Raw genomic sequence first — 22,938 nt, forward strand, 5'->3', positions numbered from 1 at the left:
TTATTTGCAGATGACATTTTACATAGAAGACCCCAAAAACTCCACCAAAAGACTTTTAGATTTTAAAAAATTCAGTTGTGTAGCTGGATACAAGTCAACACTCAGAATATTAGTAGCATTCCTGTTCACAAACAACAAATTCACTGGGAAATCATGGAGGCCACACCCTTCACAACAGCATCCAAAAAAAAAAAAAAAATGAAAAGAAAAAGAAATACTTAGGAAGCAGTGTAAGAAAGGAAGTGAAAGATGGATAGATTAAAAATTGCAGTACTGAGAAAAAGGATATGTAAAAGGATATCAGAAACCGAAAAGATATCCTTTGCTCATAAATAGGAAGAACCAACATCGTGAAAATGATCATGCTTCCAAAATACAGATTTAATGCACTCTTGATCAAACTAACACTAGCACACCTTACCAAGGAACAGGAACCAATCAGCGACGAAGCGGCAGGCTGTAGGAACTATCCAATCAGGTCGCTGAGGGAGGCGGGCTCTTCCTGTTTCATGGCGCCACAGTGTACACTCTCTGTGTATTGCGGGTCCCCAGCTGACTAGAGCACCTTCTTCTGTAACTTCTACTGGCTTCAGGCTGCATTTGAAGGATCCTGGGAGACCCTCACTCGCGCAATGGTGAGGTTGTGGGACGGGAACTGGGAATGGGATGGAGTCGGATGAGTTTTGGAAGAAAGTGGCCAGAACCCGATGTAGAAATTGACACTCTCCCTGCTTAGCTCCAGACTCCCAGGGCTTATAGACTTTGGTGCTGCGTCATCCTCTGTCCCCCTTTCCCTTTGCATCCTGTCTCCTGTCTTCTTGGGTGAGCTCAGGCACAGCTGTATCTCTGCCAGTCTGGGGAGAGCAGGGGCTTTGGAGTAACCCAGAATTCTATACGTTCGCAATAGAAAAAAGTCACTTTATTTACGCAAGACGTCGACTCACAGTGATTATACTGCATAAATGGAACTCGTGGTCTCACAATATTGAGGGATGAGGTTCGGAGCCAAAAGAAGGGTGTTAGAGATACTTTTCGGGCTGGTTGGGGGGAGGATTGTTACCTGGTTTTCAGGAAGCTTCCAGAGTCAGTGGCCACGTGTGTCTGCTCAAGTCAGAGCTAATGTAAATACAGTAAGCAGAGCAAAATAATTGCTCATTTTTTTAGTTGCCATGTATTACAGGTCGCTCTGTGGATTTAAGAGAATCACTGTGAACTCAGGATCTTTAATCCATTTCCTTAGCATGCAGGGTTTAAATGAAATAATTTTAGAGAAACATTGGGTCTGTATTTTAAGTCCCTGGACACTTGGGACCTTACTAGAGAGTGACTAACTCCTTTGACTGCATAGGGTGCTGTATTTCTTACTGTGCGGAAATTTCGTTGTCTAAAGTCGTAGATGATTTATCTATTTGCATGTCAATTATTGTCAAAATGACTATTTTTATCTGAAGCTCTTTCCCTAGTTTAGATACCTAATAAAATATTCTTTTTAGTTAGACTGTTTAAATGAGGCTTTCAATGGAGTTTCAAATGCTGAGTAAAATGAAGGGGATGTTAAAGTATTACCAAAGGAGGGGAAAATGTTCCTGCTAAGAGTGACTTCCTACAGGGGCTGCCTGATAAGCTCACGCTGAGAAATGCATTCAACAAGGACATCTACAAGGGACATATACATGGGGTATTGCTATGAGTGGAAAGGGAAAGAAGTGTCATCTCTGAAATAATTGCTGTAATACTTGGTCTAATTCTAGACACTGTTTTAAAAACTGAAATATTGAGGGCTGGGGATTTAGCTCAGTGGCTTAAGCAGGTGCTTTGCAAGCTCATGGTCATGAATTCGATCCCTGGTACCAAAAAAAAAAAAAAACAAAAACAAAAATTGAGACACTAATTGACATGAACTTTGTATAAAACAAGTACTGAAGTATGGGTAAATTCCTGTACTTAAGGTCTGTGGACTTGTGAATGAATGCAAATAAAATGGTTTTTTAAAATTTTAAAATAAAAAAATAAATAAACAATAAAAAACAAAAACGACACAGAATTTCATAAATAGGCAATTAACAATGGTTAATATGTTGTGTATTGTTATCTTCAACGTAGTTTCCTCACTTTCACAGTATCTATTAAACATTTTGAATCTTATTTACTTTGAGTTTTTTAGATTAGAGAGACAGTACAGTGTTTACACGTATGAGTCTGATGTGTTTTATTTATGAATATGGTCTCAAGGGGCATCCATTTGCCTACGAAAGCCTCAAGTTTATCCTTTTTTATATCTGAGAAGTACTCCACTGATTAAAAATGCCATATCTTTTTTTATCCATTCTACAGTTGACCAGACATTTGTGTTGTTTCTAAAATTTAGCTGTTACAAACTGTGCTGCTATAAACATGGGTGCATATATGTCACTGTGGGAAAAACTTTAACCAACTGCTTCTCAGACGAAAACAATTCTATGTAGAATGTATTAAGAACTGAAAAATATTAGCCTCCCCAAATTCAAAGACCCAATCCAAAAATGGGCATCTGAGATGAATATGCACTTTTTTGATGAAGAAATATAAATGACAAATAAATGTATGAAAAGACATTCAGCATCACTGTTCATTCGAGAAATGTAAATTACGACAGCACTGAGATTCTGTCTCACTCCGGAAAAATTGGTTATTATCAAGAACTCAACCCATAACAAATGCTGGCAGGGCTGTGGAGAAAAAGGAACTCTTTTCCACTCTAGCTGGGAGTGTACTCTGCTACAACCCCCTTGGAAATCAGTGTGGAAATTCCTTAAAATACTAAGATTGGAAATGCCGTTCAATCCAGCTGTTCCACAGCTGGGTATTTTCTCTGAAGAACTGAAAGCATCATACCACAGTGATATATGTGCACTCGTGTTTATAGCAGCACAGTTTGTAATCGGTAAATCTAGGAAACAACCCAAATGCCCATCTGTTGCAGAATACATTAAAAAGGTGTGGTATTTTTATATGTTGGAGTATTACTCAGCTATAAAAGGATAAACTTGAGGCTTTTATAGGTAAATGGATGCACCTTGAGACCATACTCATAAATGAAATCATATTCGCATGTGTAAGTATTACATTATTTCCCTAGTGCTAAAAATTGAAAGAGTAAATAGGATCCAAAATATATGGTAAAGTGGAAAGTAAAGAAACTGCTCAAAAGGCAAGAACAACTGGGATTGGGGAAAGGAGAAAAGATAGATGTATATAAAACCTTTTCACCCCTTCAGATTAGTGGTATAGTTATCGTATATATGTGTGATAACTACTAAACTAGTACTGTTGATTTGTCAAAAAGAACAATTTGTGTTTTCATTGTTTGACTGGTCATAATGCCTGCATCTTATAATCTGAAGAACTACTTTGAAGATAAAAAAATGCAATATATTAAGCAGTGTTAATCACTTGTAGTTTTGTTTTGAAGTTCTGTATCATTATTTTTACTATTTTTTGTTAAAAAGAAACAAAAAACTTTGACCTTATTTCCTAATATTGGCACTTAATTCTAACTATTTCTGAATACATTTTATGACTCACTATTGAGACTATTTAAACACTGTATTTTGTAGAGGGCATGGAGCTCATGCTTGAAATCTTAGCACTTAGGACTTCATTGCAGGAAGATCAGTACAAGTTTGAGGCCACCCTAGACTACATAGTGATTTGAAGGCCAGCTTGAATTGATAGTGTGAGATCCCCTTTAAAAACATGAAAAAATTGTATTTGGAATGAAAACAGCATGAGTGGACTGAGAATGTGGTAGAGTGTGTGCTCAATGTGAGTGAAGTCCGTATTTTTTCCGTTGAGTGAGGAAAAAAAAAGCAAACTGAGAATTACAAATTTTTCCCTTGTCTATGATTTCAAATGCTTCTATATTGCAGTCTATATAAAATGAAGGAAATTTCATATGTCATAACAGAATTTTTACATGTGTTTATTTTTTGGAAAAATATTTAAATAGTCTAAATAAATCTAATACCAATTGTCTGGATATTTCTAGGACCATTAGAATTAGCAAGGTTTTAAAAACGTTTTTGTTTTTTTGAGACAGGGTCTCACTATGTGGTTCAGGCTGGCCTTGGGCTCACTTTGTAGCCCGGGCTGGTCTCAAACTTGCAAATGATTTTCTTGTCTCAGCCTCCCAAGTGCTGGGATTACTGGTGTGCTCCACCATGCCTGGCTGAATTAGCAAGTTTTAGTTACATTTTTGACTCATGCCAAATTTGCAACCATATGTATATTGATAGATTGTAGGTCTATTTCTGAGTGAAGATGTGCTGTTTACTAGAGTTTTCAAAGAAAGTATATATTTACAATTTTATGCTAATTGCATGGCAGTGTAAACTCCTGCTCATTTGCCCATTCTGACCTTCAAATCATGATCCTCTTGCTTTAGTCTCCCTAGAAGCTGGATTTCCAGGTATGTAGGATCCCTCCTACCTCCCTTCTTTGTTTTTTAATTCATAGGAATTAAAATGTCTGGACTAAAGCTCAATATACAGATTAAAAAGAAATCACAACATCTAAGAAATGAGTGAAAAGAAACAGTTTCAGAGAATACATTTTATAAAACACTTAAATCAAATATATGTTTCCGAGAATTAGCCCTTTGTGAGAAGGATTATAATCTGGTTATTCATGCCTGTTTGCAGTGCTCCATGTCTTTTCTTGTAGTCCGTATGAATATAACCAAATGAATTGCACAAACCTGGCTTAAGAACTTAATATACTGGTCTCATTTTTCTTCTGCACTACAGTGAATTATAGGGCCATTGTACTGTGAATGAGAAAAAAGTAACTTCTGGCAAGTTGTTTGGTTATTAGTTGCTATTTGATCTGTATCACACCTAACTTTTTACTGTTGTGTCTTCACTGTGTTTTAGATCTCACCTAAATCATTAGCCGTGCTTGTTGAGAGATATTGACCCTTTTTACAGGTTATCTTCTCTGGCTTCTTGGCTTTCTCATGGCAGCTCCCGCCAGCTGTCTTACTGCTCTAACTGCTGGTGAACCTGTTCATACTGCTGGGGAATCTGCTCACTAGGGTACTGCTTGGAGTAAAGGCAGATGTTATACATTTATATACCTCTTCTTGCTGGGGATTTAGCTCAGCGGCATAAGCGCCTGCCTTGCAAGCAGGCAGTCGTGAGTTCGATCCCTGGTACCAATAAAAAGGAAAAAGACCCCCCCCCAAATATATATATATATATATACCTCTTCCTTGTTTTCATATACTTTTTTTGGCTTACATTCTTTATCTGTAACATTGTGTTGTCATTATCAATGGTTGTCAACCTGTTGTGCCCATATCTGGGTGTCACTTGTATGTCCTGACCAGCAGTGTTCTGCACCTTTTTCTACATTCAATTCTTGTCATGGTTATGGTCTATGCCCACTATTTGTCTATTTCTTTTTATTTCCTCCCCAATTGTTGGAGCTATTTGTGTATTTCTGTGACTCTGAGTTATTCTCTGAAAGTGTCTATCTTGGGGCTCTCTCCAGGCATGTGTTCAGTTATGATAATTATTGTGACAATAGTACCGTAGTTTTCTAGATTGCCTTGAGTTCATGATTTTCTCTGATGTATTTTCCGTCTTGGGCCTTTACAGAGAAGAAATCCTACACAACATGCATGCGGTCTCGTAACCTGTTTAGTCCTCATGTCTGTGTCTTCTTGTATGAGGCACCCATCTTCAGAGTCTCCTTGCTGAGGGGCAGCAGAATGCCTCTTCCATGGATGTAATCTATCTCACTGTGTTTGACCCAACTTCTCTGCCCTTTCCTGTCAGGTATTCCAGCCCAACTTCTGAAATATCTTAAGGAGACACTTTGCATAGCCTGACATACAAGGTCAACCATCCTGTCATTTTCATCTCAGGGGCGAGCATCAGAGCAAGAGGAAAAAGGCTTTTTCCCCCGAAATGTTCACTTAGGAATGCTGGGCCTGAGATGCTGTAAACAGCAGCACACTGGTTGCCATGTTTCTTCCTGTTTCCCCTCCATCTGTCTGCTCTCCTTCCCTTTCATACTGTTTCTTTCCTTTTTTATTTCCTTTTGTCATTCCTTCCTATGTCTGTTCTCTTTTCCTTCTTTTTCTATCCTTTCATTCCTCCTTGCTTTCACTTATAGCTCTCATACTGCTTTTTATTTTTACTCTCTCAAATATCTCCCTTTTCCCTGCCTTTCTGCCATTCATTATTTTTTGCGGACATTATGCTGTTTTATTTTTATCATTAATTTTGTTGGTACAATTTAGATTCACATAATGATCACATTCACATAAGGAGTTTATACCTGTAAATAATGTATCTTGATTCATATTATTTTTCATTCCCCTCCCTTTCTATCACTCTTCCATTTCTTATTTACAGGAGGTTTGTTTCCATTTTATTTTTTTCTTTTTCCTTCCTTCTTTCCTTCCTTCCTGTTTCTCTCCATCTTCTGTATGTCTCTTCCCATTTGAATATTTTCTTCCTATTTTACGGTAACTCTTACGCATTTTGGTCCTTCACACTTTCAGAGAACCAATGTGTTATTAACATACATGTGTGTGATTTATTTCACTTAAGAGTATGGTCTCTAGGTGCATCCATTTATAAAAATGTGTCTTTTTCCGTATTTGTGGCTCAGTAGTACACCACTGTATTAAAAAACACACTTCTTTATCCATTCATAGGTTAATGGACCTTTGAGGTGTTTCTAAGATTTACCTTTTACAAACTATGCTGCTGTACATGAGTGTGCAAAAATAGTGCTATGGCATAATGTTTTTAAATGGTTTGGGAAGATTACAAGAAGCAGGATAACTGAGTCGAATGGAAATCACACAATTTGTACAGTGGCTGCACCAGTGTACATTCCCACCAACAGTAGTCCCCCTTCTCCCCCCGTAGCCCTCCAGTACTTGTTATTGGTTGATTTTTTCCTGATAGCCGTGCTTTCTGGAGTGAGATGGAATTTCAGTGTTTTACTTTGCATCTCTCAAATGTCCAGTGATGTTGAACATTTTTTTCTTTTTTTTTTTAATTTTATTTAAGGAGAAAAGAAAAAAAAACAGTGAAAGGGTACAAGTTATACAGATTTACAGAAAAAAAATGAACAGTAGGAAATCACTAGTTAATGGATTACATATTGCCATCTTAGAAATAATTGTTCAAGTCACAAAATTAAAGCTTGTAGTGTGGACATTCCAACAATGATACTGCAAACAGTTCTGTTCAATGATCCAATAAAACTCTGTGATATCATTTTCTATCTTATACACTTAAATATACATGCAGTTATATAGTTTAGAGCACTTTCTTTTCCTCTCTTTTGTACAATGACTATTACACATTTTGGGTTTCATTGCTCCCACGGTTCTTATTGCTTTTTTGGAAGAGAGTAAAACCAAATGTGACATAACAGAACAGAATCGGTCAAGTCAAAAGGGTGGACATAATAGATAATGTAAAAACATAATACAAGGTGATCAACAATGGTTACCATAATGCCTCCCGCTATCTCTAATAGAATTGCCTATATCGTTAGTTATAATACAATTGAACAAAACAGTAAAGAACAAAACAGACAAAACCAAACCATTGGAGACATTGTAGGTCTTCAAAAGTAGATAAAAGTCAACGAGAATGGGCGTTATAATGAATCTCATTATCTTCTCAGCTGATGCCTAAACTTTCGAACCTGATACTATCCAGCAAAACAGAATAGGGGAACATCAGTCAAAAACAAGATGGTGAGAGTAATACAGGGCTTCAAATTGAGATAATAGAAAGTCAAAGTGGGTTACTATAATATATCCTGCTATTTTTTCCCTTTAATTAAACAGATAAAAATAAAAAAGTAAATAATGGAGTGGAGATTGAGATAAAAGAGGGCATAACAGTGAAACAGCGCAGATCAAAACATAACCATTTAAGCAGAATAGTGTTTCACCACCAGATAATTCCGACCCAAAAGTAGTTACCATATTGACTCTTTCCTTGAAGTCCTATATCAAAACAATGTAAAACCGTTTAAGAGAATGACAGCATTACAGAGTATTTAGAATCGACTAACAGAAAATGAACAATGGTTTCTGTATAATCTCCTTGTCTTTAAAAGGTTTTTGCTTATACTATCGTACATAATAAAATCCAGTAAGATACAATCTATTTAGACCATTGGAAACAGAAGAACAAAAGCTAGATGAGACTTCAAAACAAGATGATACTAAATCAGTATTACCTATTAAGATGTCATTTTCTCCAAAATAGCTGCTGCTATCATCCAATCTTCTCTGTCTCATTTCTGTTGAGCTCTTTTTCTGTCAGTAGCTGTCAGTTTGTCTTCTTCATTTTGTTCTCTGCTCCATTCGTTGTGGCCTCCCCGCCACTATTTCTGGGTTCTTTGTATTTTTCTTTTTTTAGAATATCCTGCAATACTTTCTGTAGAGTTGAATTGGTGGTTGCAAATTCCCCCAGTTCCTCTTTATCCTGGAAGCACCTTGTTTTTCCATCAATTTCCAGGGACAGTTGTGCAGGATATCTCAATCTTGGCTGGAGATTATTATCTTTCAAAGCTTGAATTATTTCCCCCCACGCTCTTCGTGATTTGATGGTTTGTGCAGAGAAATCTGCTGTAATTCTGATGGGTGTTCCCTTGTAAGTGGTCTGTTTCTTGTCTCTGACAGCTTTTAATATTCTGTTCTTGTATTGAATTACTGGGATTTTTATTATTATATGCCTGGGTGTTGCTCTGTTTGGGTTGTAGGTAGCTGGGGTCCTGTATGCCTCATACATCTGAGTATCTTTACCTTTTGCTAAATTAGGAAAATTCTCCTGGATTATTTCTGTGAGTAGCTTTTGTAGTTCACTTGTTTGTGTCCCTACTTCTTCTTTTATGTTCTTAATCCTTAAGTTATGGATCCTCTTATCATCTTCTTGTCTTTGTATTATTGCTGTTTGTTTCTTTGTTATTTTTAAGAAGTTTTTCATTTCATTCTCCCATATTACAAGTCTGCCCTCCAGTTCAGATAGTCTGTCCTTAGTTTCTTTCAAGCTGTTAATGCCAGTCTTAGATAGACTTCTTAGTTTCTTGGTAGTCCCTTAGAACCTGCTTCACGTACTCTATGCTTTCTCTGTTTTCTCCATCAAACAATTCTCCCCTCTTTTTCTGTTCTTCCATTCTACCATCTGTTTTTTCCTGGGTGGTGCTTAGCATTTCTCTAACTATTCTGCATACTTCTAGCTTCAGGTCGTTGATAACTTCATTCCTGAATTGGTCTATGAGGCTCTCTATATGGTGCTTTATGTCTATTGGTGCGGTGTCCGCTATTGCCTTTTTCTCAGAATTGGAGGCCGAGGAGCCTTTCTTGTTGCTGCCTTTTCCCATATTCTTTGTTCCTTATATATGCAAGCTTACATAGGAGGCCCAGCTTCCCTCCCTGTCAGCCACAGCCTGATCGAATTGCGCTGGCTAGGTGTTCCCGCCCACCGCAGCGCACCAGGGAGTTACGGACTAGGCAGCCTGTGCGGGAGTCGCCCCTCCGGGCCACGGTCAGGCTCTGGGATCTGGGTTGGGCCAGCCTACCGAGTCCGCCAGCAGCGTCACGCAGGCCAGGCACTTTTCACCAATGCCGTCCGAGAGGGGAATGTGTGGCTGGAGTCGCCACCGCGCCCTGCTCCCGCAGGACTGCCCGAGCCCAGAAAGTCCTTTGCTGGAGTCAGACCGTGGTAGAGTGTCAGTTTCTCTCACTCACCTCCCCACAAGTCAGTGTATGCCTCCCTGCCTGTCCTGTTTTCGACTCTGTTTGCAGACTCCCGTTCTCAGGGCTTCTGTGCGTCTCTCTCCTTGCCGAGCCGCGCCGCGGCGGGAAACCCAAATCACAGCTTCCAATGGCGCGGGGTCCAGCCTCCACACCGAGGCTTTTCTATTCCTGTTTTAGCACCAGGACTGCATTCCAAGTTGGTTTCTCTCAGCCCAGTTCGTCCCTGAGTCAGTAGAGCATATCTCTACCGGCTTATGTCTCCTTAGTCCGCACCATCCCTGACCTCTGAACCAAGCCTTTCAGAGAGCCTCCGTAGTATCTGCTATCTGTCCGCCATGTTCTCCCGGAAGTCGGCCGAACATTTTTTTCATATATTTCTTTGGTGTTTGTTCTTCTTCATCTGAGAAGTGCTATTTTATCCTTAGATGCGCATTTTTGGATTGGGTCTTTACATTTGGGAGGTTTATTTATTTATTTATTTTCTAGTTCTTTATGTATCCTAGATATCAGTATTTTGTCCTAGGAATAGGTGGCTAAATTTTTTTCCACTCTATTTGTTATCTCTTTACTCTTGGTGATTTCGTTTGTTGCCTGAAAGCCTTTTTATAGGATGAGATCCTCATTGTTGATTCATTGTAACATTTCCCATGCACTGAAGTTTTATTCATGAAGTCTTTGGCTACATTTCCCATGCACTGAAGTTTTATTCATGAAGTCTTTGGCTAAACCTAAGTCTTCAAGAGTTCTCCCTATTCTCTCTTCCAACAGATGTAGTGTTTCTATTTTAATACTTAGATCTTTGCTCTGTTTTGATTTTAGTTTTGTTCATGGTGAGAGACATGGGTCCAGTTTTAGCCTTTGGCATTTGGAAAGTCAGTTTTTCTAGCACCATTTATTAAAGAGACTATCGTTCTTCCAGTGAACATGTTTGGCCCCATTATCAAAGATATAAAGTGGTTGAGTGTGTTTGTAGTTGTATCTTCTAATCTATTCCATTGATCTTCAGATCTGTTTTTATTCCAGTACCATGCTGATTTTATCACAGTAGCTTTATAACTTCAAGTCAGGGATTGTAGTGCCTCCTGCCTCACTTTTGCTGCTTAGAATTGCCTTGGATATTCTAGGTCTCTTGTTCCAGATGAAGTTAGGAGTGATTTCTCCAGATCTCTGAGGTATGTTGATGGTATTTTCATTGGGATTGCATTGAATCCATATAACAGTTTTGGGAGAATGGCCATTTTCACAATATTTATTCTTCCTATCCATGAACAAGGGATGTCTTTCCATTTTATGAGATCCTCCTCCAATTTCTTTTTAAGGGTAGTAATTTTCCCTGTATATATCTTTTATTTCTTTGTAAGATTAATTCCTAAGTATTTCTTTTTTTTTGGATGCTAGTGTGAAGGATGTGGCTTCTCTTATTTCTCTCCCAGTGATTTTGTTGTTAGTGTATTGGAATACTATAGATTTTTGAGTATTGACTTTGTATCCAGCTGCATTACTGAATTTATTGTTTATATCTAGGAGTCTTTCAGTGGAGTTTTGGGATCTTCTATGTACAGTATCATGTCATCTGCAAACAATGATAATTGAACTTCCTCTTTTCCTGTCTTTACTCCTTTTAATTCTCTCTCTTGTCTACTTGCTCTGGCTAGTATTTCCAGTACTGTGTTGCATAGGAGCAGTGATAAGGGACATTCTTGTCTTGTGCCCGATATTAAGTTAAAGGCTTTAGTTTTGGGCCATTTAATATGATGCTGGCTGTTGCTTTGTTTTACATGGCCTGGATCATATTGAGGTAAAGACCATCTATTCCAAGTTTTGTAAGGTTCTTATCACGAATGAGTGTTGGACCTTCTCAAAAACTTTTTCTGCATCTATAGACATGGTCATGTGATTCTTACTTTTAGCCCTATTGATATGGCGGATTACATTTATTGATTTGCATATGTTGAACCATCCTTGCATCCTGCATCCTGTTTGCCAATATATTATTGAGAATTTTTACAACTGTATTCATTAGGGAAATTGTAGTTGTCTTTTTTATTTGGGTCTTTCTCAAGTTTTGGTACTAGAGTAATATTTGCTTCCAAGAATGATTGAGGAAAATTATTTTGCTTTTGATTTCATTGAAGAGTTTCAGGAGTGTTGGCATTAAGTCTTTGTATTTCTTGTAGAATTCCACAGTGAATCGGTCTGGGTCTGGGCTCTTCTTTGTAGGTAAGGAGTTAATTACATTTTCAATTTGGTTAATAGAAATTGGGTTATTCAGCAGTTTTATATCTTCTTGACCCAGCTTTGGTACTTCATGTGTTTCTAGGAATCTGTCCATTTCTTCTGTGTTATTGAACCTGAGAGTAGAGGTTTTTGAAATATGTGTTGATGATCTGTATTTTCACAAAGTCTGTAGTGATTTCAGCTTTTTAATTTCTTATTGCATGAATTTGAGCTTTTTCTTTCTTTTTTTTTAACAAGGTTGGCTAGGGGTTATCAATTTTTTTATTCTTTTCAAAGAAAGAAGTCTTTGATTCATTGATCCTTTGGATTGTTTTCTTAGACTCTATTGCATTAATTTCTGCTCTGATTTTTATAATGTCCTCCCTTCTTTTGGCTTTGGGCTTGACTTGCTTTTCTTTTTCTAGATGTTTGAGCTGTATCATCAGGTTGTTTATTTGTGTTCGTTCTGTTTTCCTGATATGGGAACTCAGTGCACTAAATTTCCCTCTGAGGACTGCTTACTTGCACCCACAGATTCTGGTAAGTTATACTTGTATTTTCCTTTGCTTTGTAGGTATTGTAGAATTTCCTCTTTAATATCCTCTGTGACCCACTGATTGCCCAGGAGTGTGTTATGTACTTTCCATGTGTTAGTGGGGTTTTTGCAGTTACTTTTATCATTAATTTCTAGTTTCATGGTCTATGATCTGATTACATACATGGGATAATCATTTCTTTTGCATTTACTTAAATATATTCTGTGGACTAGTATATGGTGTATTTTAGAGAATGTCCCATGCACTACTGAGAAGAATGTATATTCTGATGTTTTTGGATGGAACACTCTGTATATGTCTATCACGTCCGTTTGTTCACAGGTGTGATTCAGTTCTGTTATTTGTTTGCTGATTTTCTTTTTTGTTGATCTGTCCCTTTGTGTCAATGTTGTGTTAAAGTTTCCTGTTATAGTTGTGTTATTGCTTATTTGATTTTTCTTTTCTGTTAATACTTGCTTTGTATATCTGGGTGGTCTGGAATTTGCTGCATATATGTTTAAGATTGTTATCTCTTCCTCTTGAAGTTTTCCCCTAACTAGTGTGTAGTGACCTTCTTTATCTCCTCAGATCATTCTTGGTTAAAAGTTCACATTGCCTGCAAAGAGAATAGCTACTTCTTTATTTTGGGTTCCTATTTCATGAAGAATTGTTTTGCATCCTTTGACTTTCAGTCTGTGAGTATCCTTTTGGATTAGATGGTTTTCTTGTAGACGGCATATGTTTGGATGTTTCTTGATCAACTCTGCCACTCTGTTTCTTTTAATTGGTGAATTACGACCATTTACATTAATGGTTTAAAGTTATATATTGGTTTGTTGTTGACATGTTGTTTTTCTGGTGTTATATCTTTACCTTTCTATTGTATTTAATTTCTGCCTTGCTTAGTGGTTTTGTCCTATGTGTATATAAAATGTATTTTAGTATTCTTTGCAGGGTTGGCTTGGTGATCATGAAGTTCTTCCGCTATTCTTTGTCATGGAAGTATCTTATTTCTCCATCCATTTTGAAGGACAGTTTTGGAGGGCACATCAGTCTAGGTTGGAAGTTATTTTCCTTTAGGATCTGCAATACTTCACTCCATGGTCTTCTTGACTTCACTGTTTGTGTTGAGAAGTCTGCTGTGGTTCTCATAGGCTTTGCTTTGTAGGTGATCTGTCTTTTGTCTCTAACAGCTTTTAATATTCTGTTTTTATGTTATGTTTCTGGGATGGTGATTGTTATATATCTGGGTGTAGTTTTATTCTGGTTATGTCTATTTGGAGTTCTATATGATTCACTAATCCATATTTCAGTTTCCATTCTCATGTTTGGGAAATTTTCAGGTATTACTTCTGTAAATAGACTCTTGATATCATTTGTGTTGTCCCCTTCTTTTTCATTTATCTCTATCAGTCTTAGGTTTGTTTTTCTTTGCATCATCTTGCAGCTGTTGAATTGTTATTTCCTGATTCCTTGTTATTTTTAAAAGCTCTTTCCTGTTTACTAGCTGCAATCTTGTCTTTGATGTCTGAAATTCTATCTTCACTTTCGTTGAAGTGGTTTTTACAACTTTCAATGGAATTTTTGATCTGCTTTATATATCTTTCAATCCACTGCATGTATTCTGTATGTTTCTTATGTTGACATTCAGGAATTCTATCTTTTTGTTTTGTCCCTCTAATTTGTTGACTGTGTCTTCTTTAGATGTGTTCAGCATCTGTTTCATTACTTTTATCATTTCTTCTTTTACTTTGGAGATTATTTCTAATTTGAATTCCTTTATAGCATCCTGGAATTGCATCTTTATTTCACTTGCCATTACTTTAGGTATTTCAGGTGTAAGGTTTATATTTTCTTCTATGTACATGGCTCCTAGGCTTTCTTGGGATAGGCTGGAGGTTTGAGATTGCACTTTGTTTTTCTTTTTGTTATCATTTTCCTAATTTCCATGTTTTGAGTGATGTTCCAAAGCTTCCTTTGGGTATATTGGAAATTGCCTCCTATGCCTTTGGCTCCTGGGACCAGATCGAGGTTGCTGAGCATGATCCAGTCAGGCCCACAGGACCTCCTGTGCCACCTCTGGTATTCCAGGAAGCTGGGTGGGCTCCTAACCACTATGGATGATGCTCTGAAGCTCTCTCCGGGCAACTACTGATACGCTGGAACTCACCTTGTGTGCTCTCAGGTCCCCTGATTGAATGCAGGTTGCTAGGTGTGGTCTAGTCAGGCCGTGAAACCTCCTGAGCGTAGTCCAGTGTGTCTGAAAGTTGGGGAGGCACTCAACCGCTGGGAGTGATGGTCTTAAGCTCCCTGGGCTGTACCAGTGCACTAGAACTCACCTCGCACAGCCTCAGCTCCAAGGGGTGAATGAAGGTCACTGAGGGTGGTCTAGGTAGGCTCATGAGACCTACTGAGCCTAGTCCAGTGTGTCTGGAAGCTGGACAGGCCCTTAACTGCTGCGAGTGATGAACTTAGAATCTCCCTGGGCCCATGCCAGTGTGTTGGAACTCACCTCATGTGGCCAATGTCCCTGGATTGAAAGAAGGTCACTGGACATGACTCAGTTAGGCCCGCAAAATCTGCCAAGCCTAGTCCAGTGTGGCTGAAAGCTGGGTGGGCACTTATCCACTGGGAGCGATGAGCTTAAACTCTCCCTGGGACCGCGCCGGTGTGCTGGAACTCACCTTGTGTGCCCTCAGTGACCCGGATTCCATAAACCTTATTTAATATTTTTCTATGTAACCAGATTCAAGTTTCAAAATGATGCTTAAGTACAGTCAAAGAAAGCAAGACTCAATTACACAATGAATATGATTTGAAAAGAGATACTACGTGTGATTTATTAAAACCATCTATTAGATACTTATCTGCCCCTCTGTTTTAGATTGTTGATTTACAAGCTCCCTTTGAGCTGCTTTGGGGATGGTACACAAATCCGTGCTACTACTCTGCTGTTGTTTTAGCAATGAGTTGCAATCTAGCGTCAGAATTGCTGTGTGAAATGTCTGCACAGTATCACATATACATATGTGCAACACATGGAAGTTACTATTTGAAGGACTCAACCTCAGTTCAGCTTTTTGTGAGAGGAGTTGCAGTATCTCAGGCTATGAGTCTCAGTGTTCTTCAGTAAACATGTATGTGATTATTTAGGAAACAGTGGCCTTTGAGGATGTGGCTGTGAACTTTAGCATGGAGGAGTGGGCTTTGCTGAATTCATCCCAAAAGAAGCTCTACAGAGATGTGATGTGGGAAACATTTATGAATGTAACTGCTATAGGTAAGGATGGCATCATTTTCTCATTTATACAGTCAGAGAGCATTGGTTCTTATTCAGTGGTGCAATTTCATTGCATAGAATGTAAAAACATTTTGAAGACTATCTGGGGCCTGGTAGCATTATACTATGAATCTAAGTGACATCTAGTGTTATAAAATAATAAAGCGACTCTTTATATTTTTATGTCTATAATTCAGGAAGAACCCGGGAGAACCAGAAAATTGAAGAAAAGTCCACAAATTTCTCAAGAAATCTAAGGTAATTTGCACTCACAAAAGCAAATTCCTGATGAGTCATTGTGTGAGCAGAAATATTACAAGCAGGCCATGTTTAAGTTTACTTAATCCCACAAAAGCTCTCCAGGGATGCATACAGGTCGAAGATGAGATTATAGGCATGGGTCACCATGCCCAGCTGCATTTAGGTATTGTATGTAGGCATATGTGAGAAGAATTAATTTTGACAGAAACCCATTATTAGGATATGTACTGTATTTATGTATATATGCGAGTATGAGTTATTGTCTAAAAAATTCCTACCTGGAAGCAGTATTCAAAATGCAGATGAATGCTAGTTGTGTAATAAATGATGTTTTGCCACTTTTTCTTTTTTTATTGGTACTGGGATTGAACTCAGTGACCTTGCCCTTGACTGGGAGGGGCTTAAGCGTTTGAGCTAAATCCTCAGTCCCTAATAGATATTTTGAAAGCATCCCTCAGATAATTAAGTTCTTTCATGCTTTAAAATTCTTAAAAGGCACCCTTACATATAGTAGGAATGTAAAATAGTACCAGTATGATATGATAATCAATATAAAAATTTCTCAGAAATTAAAATTAGAAGGATCCATTTGATCCAGGTGTATGCCCTGTGGTATATACTGAAAGAAGTAAAAATTATCATATTTTGGTGATTCATGAATACCCATGCTCAAAGCAGGTCATGTGTGATTATTCACAATTGCGAAGCTTTGGAAACAGCCTCGATGCACATCACTGAATGCATGGATCAAGAAAATGTGTGGGCTGTTCCGAAGGTAGTGAGTTATCTCAATTGATTGTTCACAGTCAGTACAGATTGAACTCCTTGTTCTACTCTTTCCCCCCTTCTCACTACTGCACTTGACTAGTCTTAAAAAAAAAAAAATGTGTGATATGCTGCTGAACATGATGATGCGTTTTTGTAATCCCAGCTTTCTGGAAAGCTGAGTCAGCAGGATGACTACTTGACATTCAGCCTGAGCAAATTAATAGTCAATGAGAATCTCTCTCAAAATAAGGAATTAAAAGAAAAGCTGGAGATACAATTTCATGCTCAGACCTGCATTTCATTTTGAAAAAAATTGCTAAATATTTGGCCATAAAAAATGGTCTCATATAATTTGCCAAAAACTACAGTGTGAGACTGCATTTTGTAATGTCTGAATTTCAGTCAGAGACAGAAAGCAAATTACGTTTTTTCTTCTGTGATCCATTAAAATATAAATTAGGGAGTAAAATAAAAGAGAAATGGGACAAAATACAAGGGCTGACTATCTGGAGTTGGCAACGTGATGTGGGAAATGCGATTGTGGAAAGAAGAGGGAGAACAATAGGAAAAAGGTATCAAAAATGATCACTGTGATATACATATGTACCAGTCTCCCAGAATGAAAGTCGAACTCATGTACTGAAAATGTATAGCAGTAAGAAAAGTTCCCAAATGAGTACTTTCCTTCTGGGAATGCATGTTTTGAAGGGACCCTCCAGGGCATTCAGTCAATTCACTGTCAGAATTTCTTAGCAGGCAAACCCTAAACTTGTCCTGGTAAATTATTAGTATGGAGACCCTTTTTATTGTGATTGATAGTTTTTTCTTTACAGATGTGAAGAAGTAGGGCAATGCTATCAGTATGAAACTTGGAATCAGCAAGAAGAAATAGTCCTTTGGACTCCAGATGCCAATGTGAACATGCAGCAAGCTGCTTTCAAACCAGCGGAGAGCCTTTCTGGTAGAAAGCCCCAGATTGATCATTTGTCACTGACTGTGCCCATCAGAGCTCACACTGGACTGAAACCATATGAGTATTTGGGATTTGGAGAGAAGCTGTATCAGTATGGTGAAAATGGAAAAGACAGTGATTTCCAGTCCTTTCAGAAGCATTCAAAGGGGAAAACTGGAGAGAAACAATATCAATATGAACAACACGGGAGAACATACTCTGATATTAGTGAAAGGACTCACCCTGCAGAGAAGACCTTTGTAGATAAGAAGAGTCTGAAATCTTCCAGTGCACCCAGTGGTACGCGAATCCATGATGGAAACTACAGTGAGGGTAATCTACATGTAGGCAAACAATGTGGAAAAGCTTTTATTTCTTCATACTATATTGAAGTACCTAAAAGCAGATATGATGGACAGCAATCTTACATATCTAAGGAACATACAAAAGCATTAGCTCATCAGTTTTCCTTTCATAGTCATAAAACAGGTAACACTGTGGAGAAGCCCTATGTATGTAATCAATGTGGAAAAGCATTCACTACACAGAGGTATTGTAAAATACATGAAAGAAATCACACAGGTGAGAAACCTTATGTATGCAAGCAATGTGGGAAAGCATTCTCTACGCAAAGTTATTGTAAAATACATGGAAGAATTCACACTGGTGAGAAACCTTATGTATGTAAGCAATGTGGGAAATCATTCACTACACAAAGTAGCTATAAACTGCATGAAAGAATTCACACTGGGGAGAAACCCTATGTATGTAAGCAATGTGGGAAAGCCTTTACCACACACACTTATTACAGAGTACATGAAAGAAGTCACACTGGGGAGAAACCTTATGTATGTAAGCAATGTGGGAAAGCTTTCAGTACACACAGTTATTGTAAAATACATGAAAGAAGTCACACTGGGGAGAAACCTTATGTATGTAAGCAATGTGGGAAAGCTTTCAGTACACACAGTTATTGTAAAATACATGAAAGTACTCACACAGGTGAGAAACCCTACAAATGTAAGCTATGTGGAAAAGGATTCACCACTAGGTTCTCTTTGTATAGTCATAAAAGAAGTCATATTGGTAAGAAATCCTATGTATGTAAGCAATGTGATAAAGGATTTTCTAATCGGTCTTCATTTTGTAGACACAAACTGACTCATACTGGGGAGAAACCCTATGCATGTAGTGAATGTGGGAAAGCATTCAGTACACGTAGTTATTATAAAGTACATGAAAGAATTCACACAGGGGTGAAACCTTACATGTGCAAACAATGTGGGAAAGCATTTACTACATATAAAGAGTGTAGAATTCATGAAAGACGTCACACTGGGGAGAAACCTTATGTGTGCAGGCAATGTGGGAAAGCCTTCACTACCCAGAAATACTGTCAGATACATGAAAAAACTCACACAGGTGAAAAACCCTATGTATGTAAGCAGTGTGGAAAAGGATTGGCCACTAAGTCCTCATTTCATAGACACAGAAGAATCCACACTGGTGAGAAACCCTATGTATGTAAACAATGTGGGAAAGCATTCACTTCACACGGTTCTTACAAGCTACATGAAAGAAATCACACAGGAGAGAAACCCTATGCATGTAAGCAATGTGGGAAAGCATTCACTACACACAGTTATTATAAAATACATGAAAGAAGTCACACTGGGGAGAAACCTTATGTATGTAAGCAGTGCGGGAAAGCCTTCAGTACACACAGTTATTGTAAAATACATGAAAGAATTCATACTGGTGAGAAACCGTATGTATGTAAGCAATGTGGGAAAGCTTTCACTACACACAGTCATTATAAAATGCATGAAAGAAGTCACACTGAGAAGAAACGTTATGAATGTAAGCAGTGTGGAAAAACTTTCAGTACACACAGTTATTGTAAAATACATGAAAGAATTCATACTGGGGAGAAATCCTATGTTTGTAAGCAATGTGGGAAAACGTTTACCACACATACTTATTGTAAAGTACATGAAAGAAATCACACTGGGGAGAAACCCTATGTATGTGGGCAGTGTGGGAAACGATTTGCTTCAAGCTCTCCATTTTGGAAGCATAAAAGAAGTCACGCCGTACACACTATGTATGTAAGAAATTTGGGAAAATATGTAGTTGACAAAGTATCAGATACATGAATGAAATTAAACTGGGGAGAAACCAAAAAATGTTCCTGAAAATATATTCCCAGATGGGAGCGTATTTTGTGTTTTTTAGTAAATCACTTGTAACTGAACTATGTGTCAGTAGTCTTTGCTATAAAAAACTGAGTTGACATAATAATGTATTTTTGTAAATGAGTGTCTTTGAGGTTAACATAGAGGGTCTTTTAATTAAATAAGGGGAATGAAAACACACTTCATGTTCAAGTGTGGAGTTTGTTTTTATATACTCTTCACAATTGGAAATAAAAAAATTTTGTTCATCTGTTGCGATTTCCTACTAGCTTTGGTTTAAATTGTTGGTGCACACATTTTATATTTTCTGTAACAAAAACATGTAATAATGTATATATATATTTATATCTGTATATATACATAGATTTGTGAACATGTGTTTCTGATAAAGTTCAGTTGTTTTCATATAACTAGTAGAGAAGCAAAACATAGCTGCATTATCCCAACATAATTGTATATTATATCAAGTACTTAATTTTGACTATATACCATTGATGTTTAAGGCAATATTACCACTTACCTAAATTGTTATGTTTTCTCTTTCTTGATTGTATTGTGATGACTTTAAATTTTGTGGCAATTTTCCACTACTTGAACCAAAACATAAACCATACTGCTGTGAAATTCTTATTGCCACAAATCAAGATCACAACTTGTCTCTAAAAGGATATTATAAATTGTAGTAATAGATCTTCAAAAAGCATAATAGTGATATGATTTACCAGTAACAATATTTTGAAAGGAATTTTGTTGGCAGTAGAGTTGTTTGAGCGGGAAAATGATTGTTATTGGATGTAATGAGGCAAATTCATTTATTCCCTGATATCATGAGTGCCATTGTTTTAGTTAATCAGTATTGCTTTTATCTAAGAAGGTGAAATGAAGGAAAATAAACATTCCGTTTAGTAAAAAGGGGAAGTTTACTAATACATGATTCAGATTGTGTCTTGTTTCACCAATTTCACGATAGATTTATTCACTATCTGTGAATACCACTGACTGATCGCTGAGTGTGTGAAAAATACTTTCACATCCATAGCCTTAGACAGGGAATGAGCATGCGGCCCAGCTGATCTCCTTGACTAAGACTTTTGCCTTTCTTTTTAATATTGAAACTGGGCATAGCGTGTGCACCTGTAATCCAAGGACTCAAGAGGCTGAGGGAGGAGGATTGCTGAGATTTCAAGGCTAAGCTGAGCTATATAGTGTGTTCAAAGGCAGCGTATAAAACAGTGAGATTGTCTCAAAATAAAAAAAAATTAAACTGAAATATTTTGTAAAATGTTTTATACAGTGGCAAAAGCAAAATGCCATTTCTGACCGGAGAATGTTATAAACCTATGTTAATAAGTGTGCAGGAATTTAAAAAGCGTAATGCGGCGAATATTATATAGCTTTCTCTACCTTTAATTATGCTTAGACATAAATTACCAATTGAGTAGTATCTAAAATTATGTCTACTTTATCTCTGAAATATCTTATGTAATTTATGGAATGTAACATACTGTAGAGTCTTAACTTTTTACAACCTAAACAGGGATGGAGAACTTCTTAGATATCTAGTGCCTAAACTGCAATCCAAAACCCATTGTTTATGGCAAGATGCCAACACCACAGTTAAACCTGAATGCTTGGGGGGCTGGCGGGCTCAGCGGCATAAGCGCCTGACTTGCAAGCAGGCAGTCGTGAGTTCAATCCCTGGTACCGATAAAAAGAAAAAAGAAAAAACAAAACAAAAAACCTGAATGCTTGGCTTTTGTGCTGGCAGAGAGGTTTGCGTGCCCCCTGTGACACACATGCCATAGTTTCACCACCACTACCCTAGAATGTGTACCTAACTTCCATGTGGCTCACTTCTGCTTCTCACAATCACGAGGAAGATACATAGCTCTATTGTTACTTACTATAGCTGGTGATGGGATGTTGAAAATACAAGGCATTTTATCCTGAGCACATTTGCTCTTCCATTATTTTACGAGGAACAGAGACTCTTGCTGTTTCTGGTTATCCATGTCTACAATTCCACCCAGTCAGGAGGTAGAGGTGAGAGGAAAATGAAATTGCAGGCCATGTGCTTGGCCGCTGGGGGAAGAACCATAAACCATCGTTTTCCTGAGAGTTGGTACCATTCATGGACTTGGAGGAGGAGAACCAGAAGCCAAGCCCTCCCTGCAAGTTGGCACCACATATTGGCTCCTGGGGTGAGAACCAGATGTCAGCCCCTTCCAACTTGAGGGCTGGGAGACAAGATGAATCAAGGTGTCCAACTCCCATGTAAGTGACTGGTTGGTCCATAGAAACACAGGCTGTGATGATAGTAATGAGGTAAAATACAGCTTGATGCTTACAGTGTTTAGTGATTCACTGACTTTGCAGTCTTAAAGCTGATATTCTGATCATCTACTCAGAGGATAACAATATGCAATGTAGCATCTATGGGGGACCTCCTTTTGAATGTAGTAGCCATTGTTAATTCCTTACTATCTTGTTTTGAAGTCCTGTAGTATCATTTGCATTGTTTGGGTTTTATTCTGTTTTGTCTTGTTTTGTTATTATATTCAGTGGTTTGGGCAGCTATTTCAAAGATAACAAGATACATTATGATAGCCATTTTGGGTTTACTGTTTGTTTTGAAGTTCTTTATTGCATTCATTATTTTGTTTTTATTCTTTTCTGTTCTGTTGTGTTTAATTTTTACTGTGTCTGAAGTTACGGGCAGGTATTTTGAAGACAACAAGAGGCATTATGGTAGGTATTGTTTTGAAGTCCTGTATCACTTTACACTGTTTTGTTTTGATTGGGTTTATTCTGTTTTATTTTGGTTGATTTTATTGTCTTCAATATAAAAATGACTGCCAGCATGCACAAATTAGATCTTATTGCAAAAAAATTCTCCCAGCGTGCGAAAATTAGTGAGACATTATCTCAAAACACACATGCATATCTGGAAATGT

At 37.7% G+C, this 22,938-nt stretch overlaps 1 protein-coding gene across 3 annotated transcripts; it reads left to right on the forward strand.

Annotated features, from left to right (window-relative positions):
* Window positions 1-490: 490 nt before the first annotated feature.
* LOC100726864 (zinc finger protein 14-like) lies at window positions 491-20,913 on the forward strand. 3 transcript variants are annotated; one of them, XM_063250515.1, is made up of 5 exons: window positions 491-635; window positions 12,418-12,532; window positions 15,682-15,808; window positions 16,006-16,066; window positions 17,671-20,913. In XM_063250515.1, the coding sequence occupies exons 3-5, from the start codon at window positions 15,721-15,723 to the stop codon at window positions 19,943-19,945; spliced, it is 2,424 nt and encodes an 807-aa protein (XP_063106585.1). In that variant the 5' UTR covers window positions 491-635; window positions 12,418-12,532; window positions 15,682-15,720; the 3' UTR covers window positions 19,946-20,913. The 3 variants fall into 3 exon arrangements, with proteins under 3 accessions (XP_063106585.1, XP_003475409.2, XP_063106586.1); XM_003475361.5 differs by lacking the exon at window positions 12,418-12,532; XM_063250516.1 differs by lacking the exons at window positions 491-635; window positions 12,418-12,532; window positions 15,682-15,808 and having other exon boundaries at window positions 16,021-16,066; window positions 17,657-20,913.
* Window positions 20,914-22,938: the final 2,025 nt, after the last annotated feature.

Source organism: Cavia porcellus, unplaced genomic scaffold (assembly GCF_034190915.1).
Source record: "Cavia porcellus strain 051 isolate PalLab524CR breed Dunkin Hartley unplaced genomic scaffold, mCavPor4.1 scaffold_6, whole genome shotgun sequence".
NCBI lineage: Eukaryota > Metazoa > Chordata > Mammalia > Rodentia > Caviidae > Cavia > Cavia porcellus.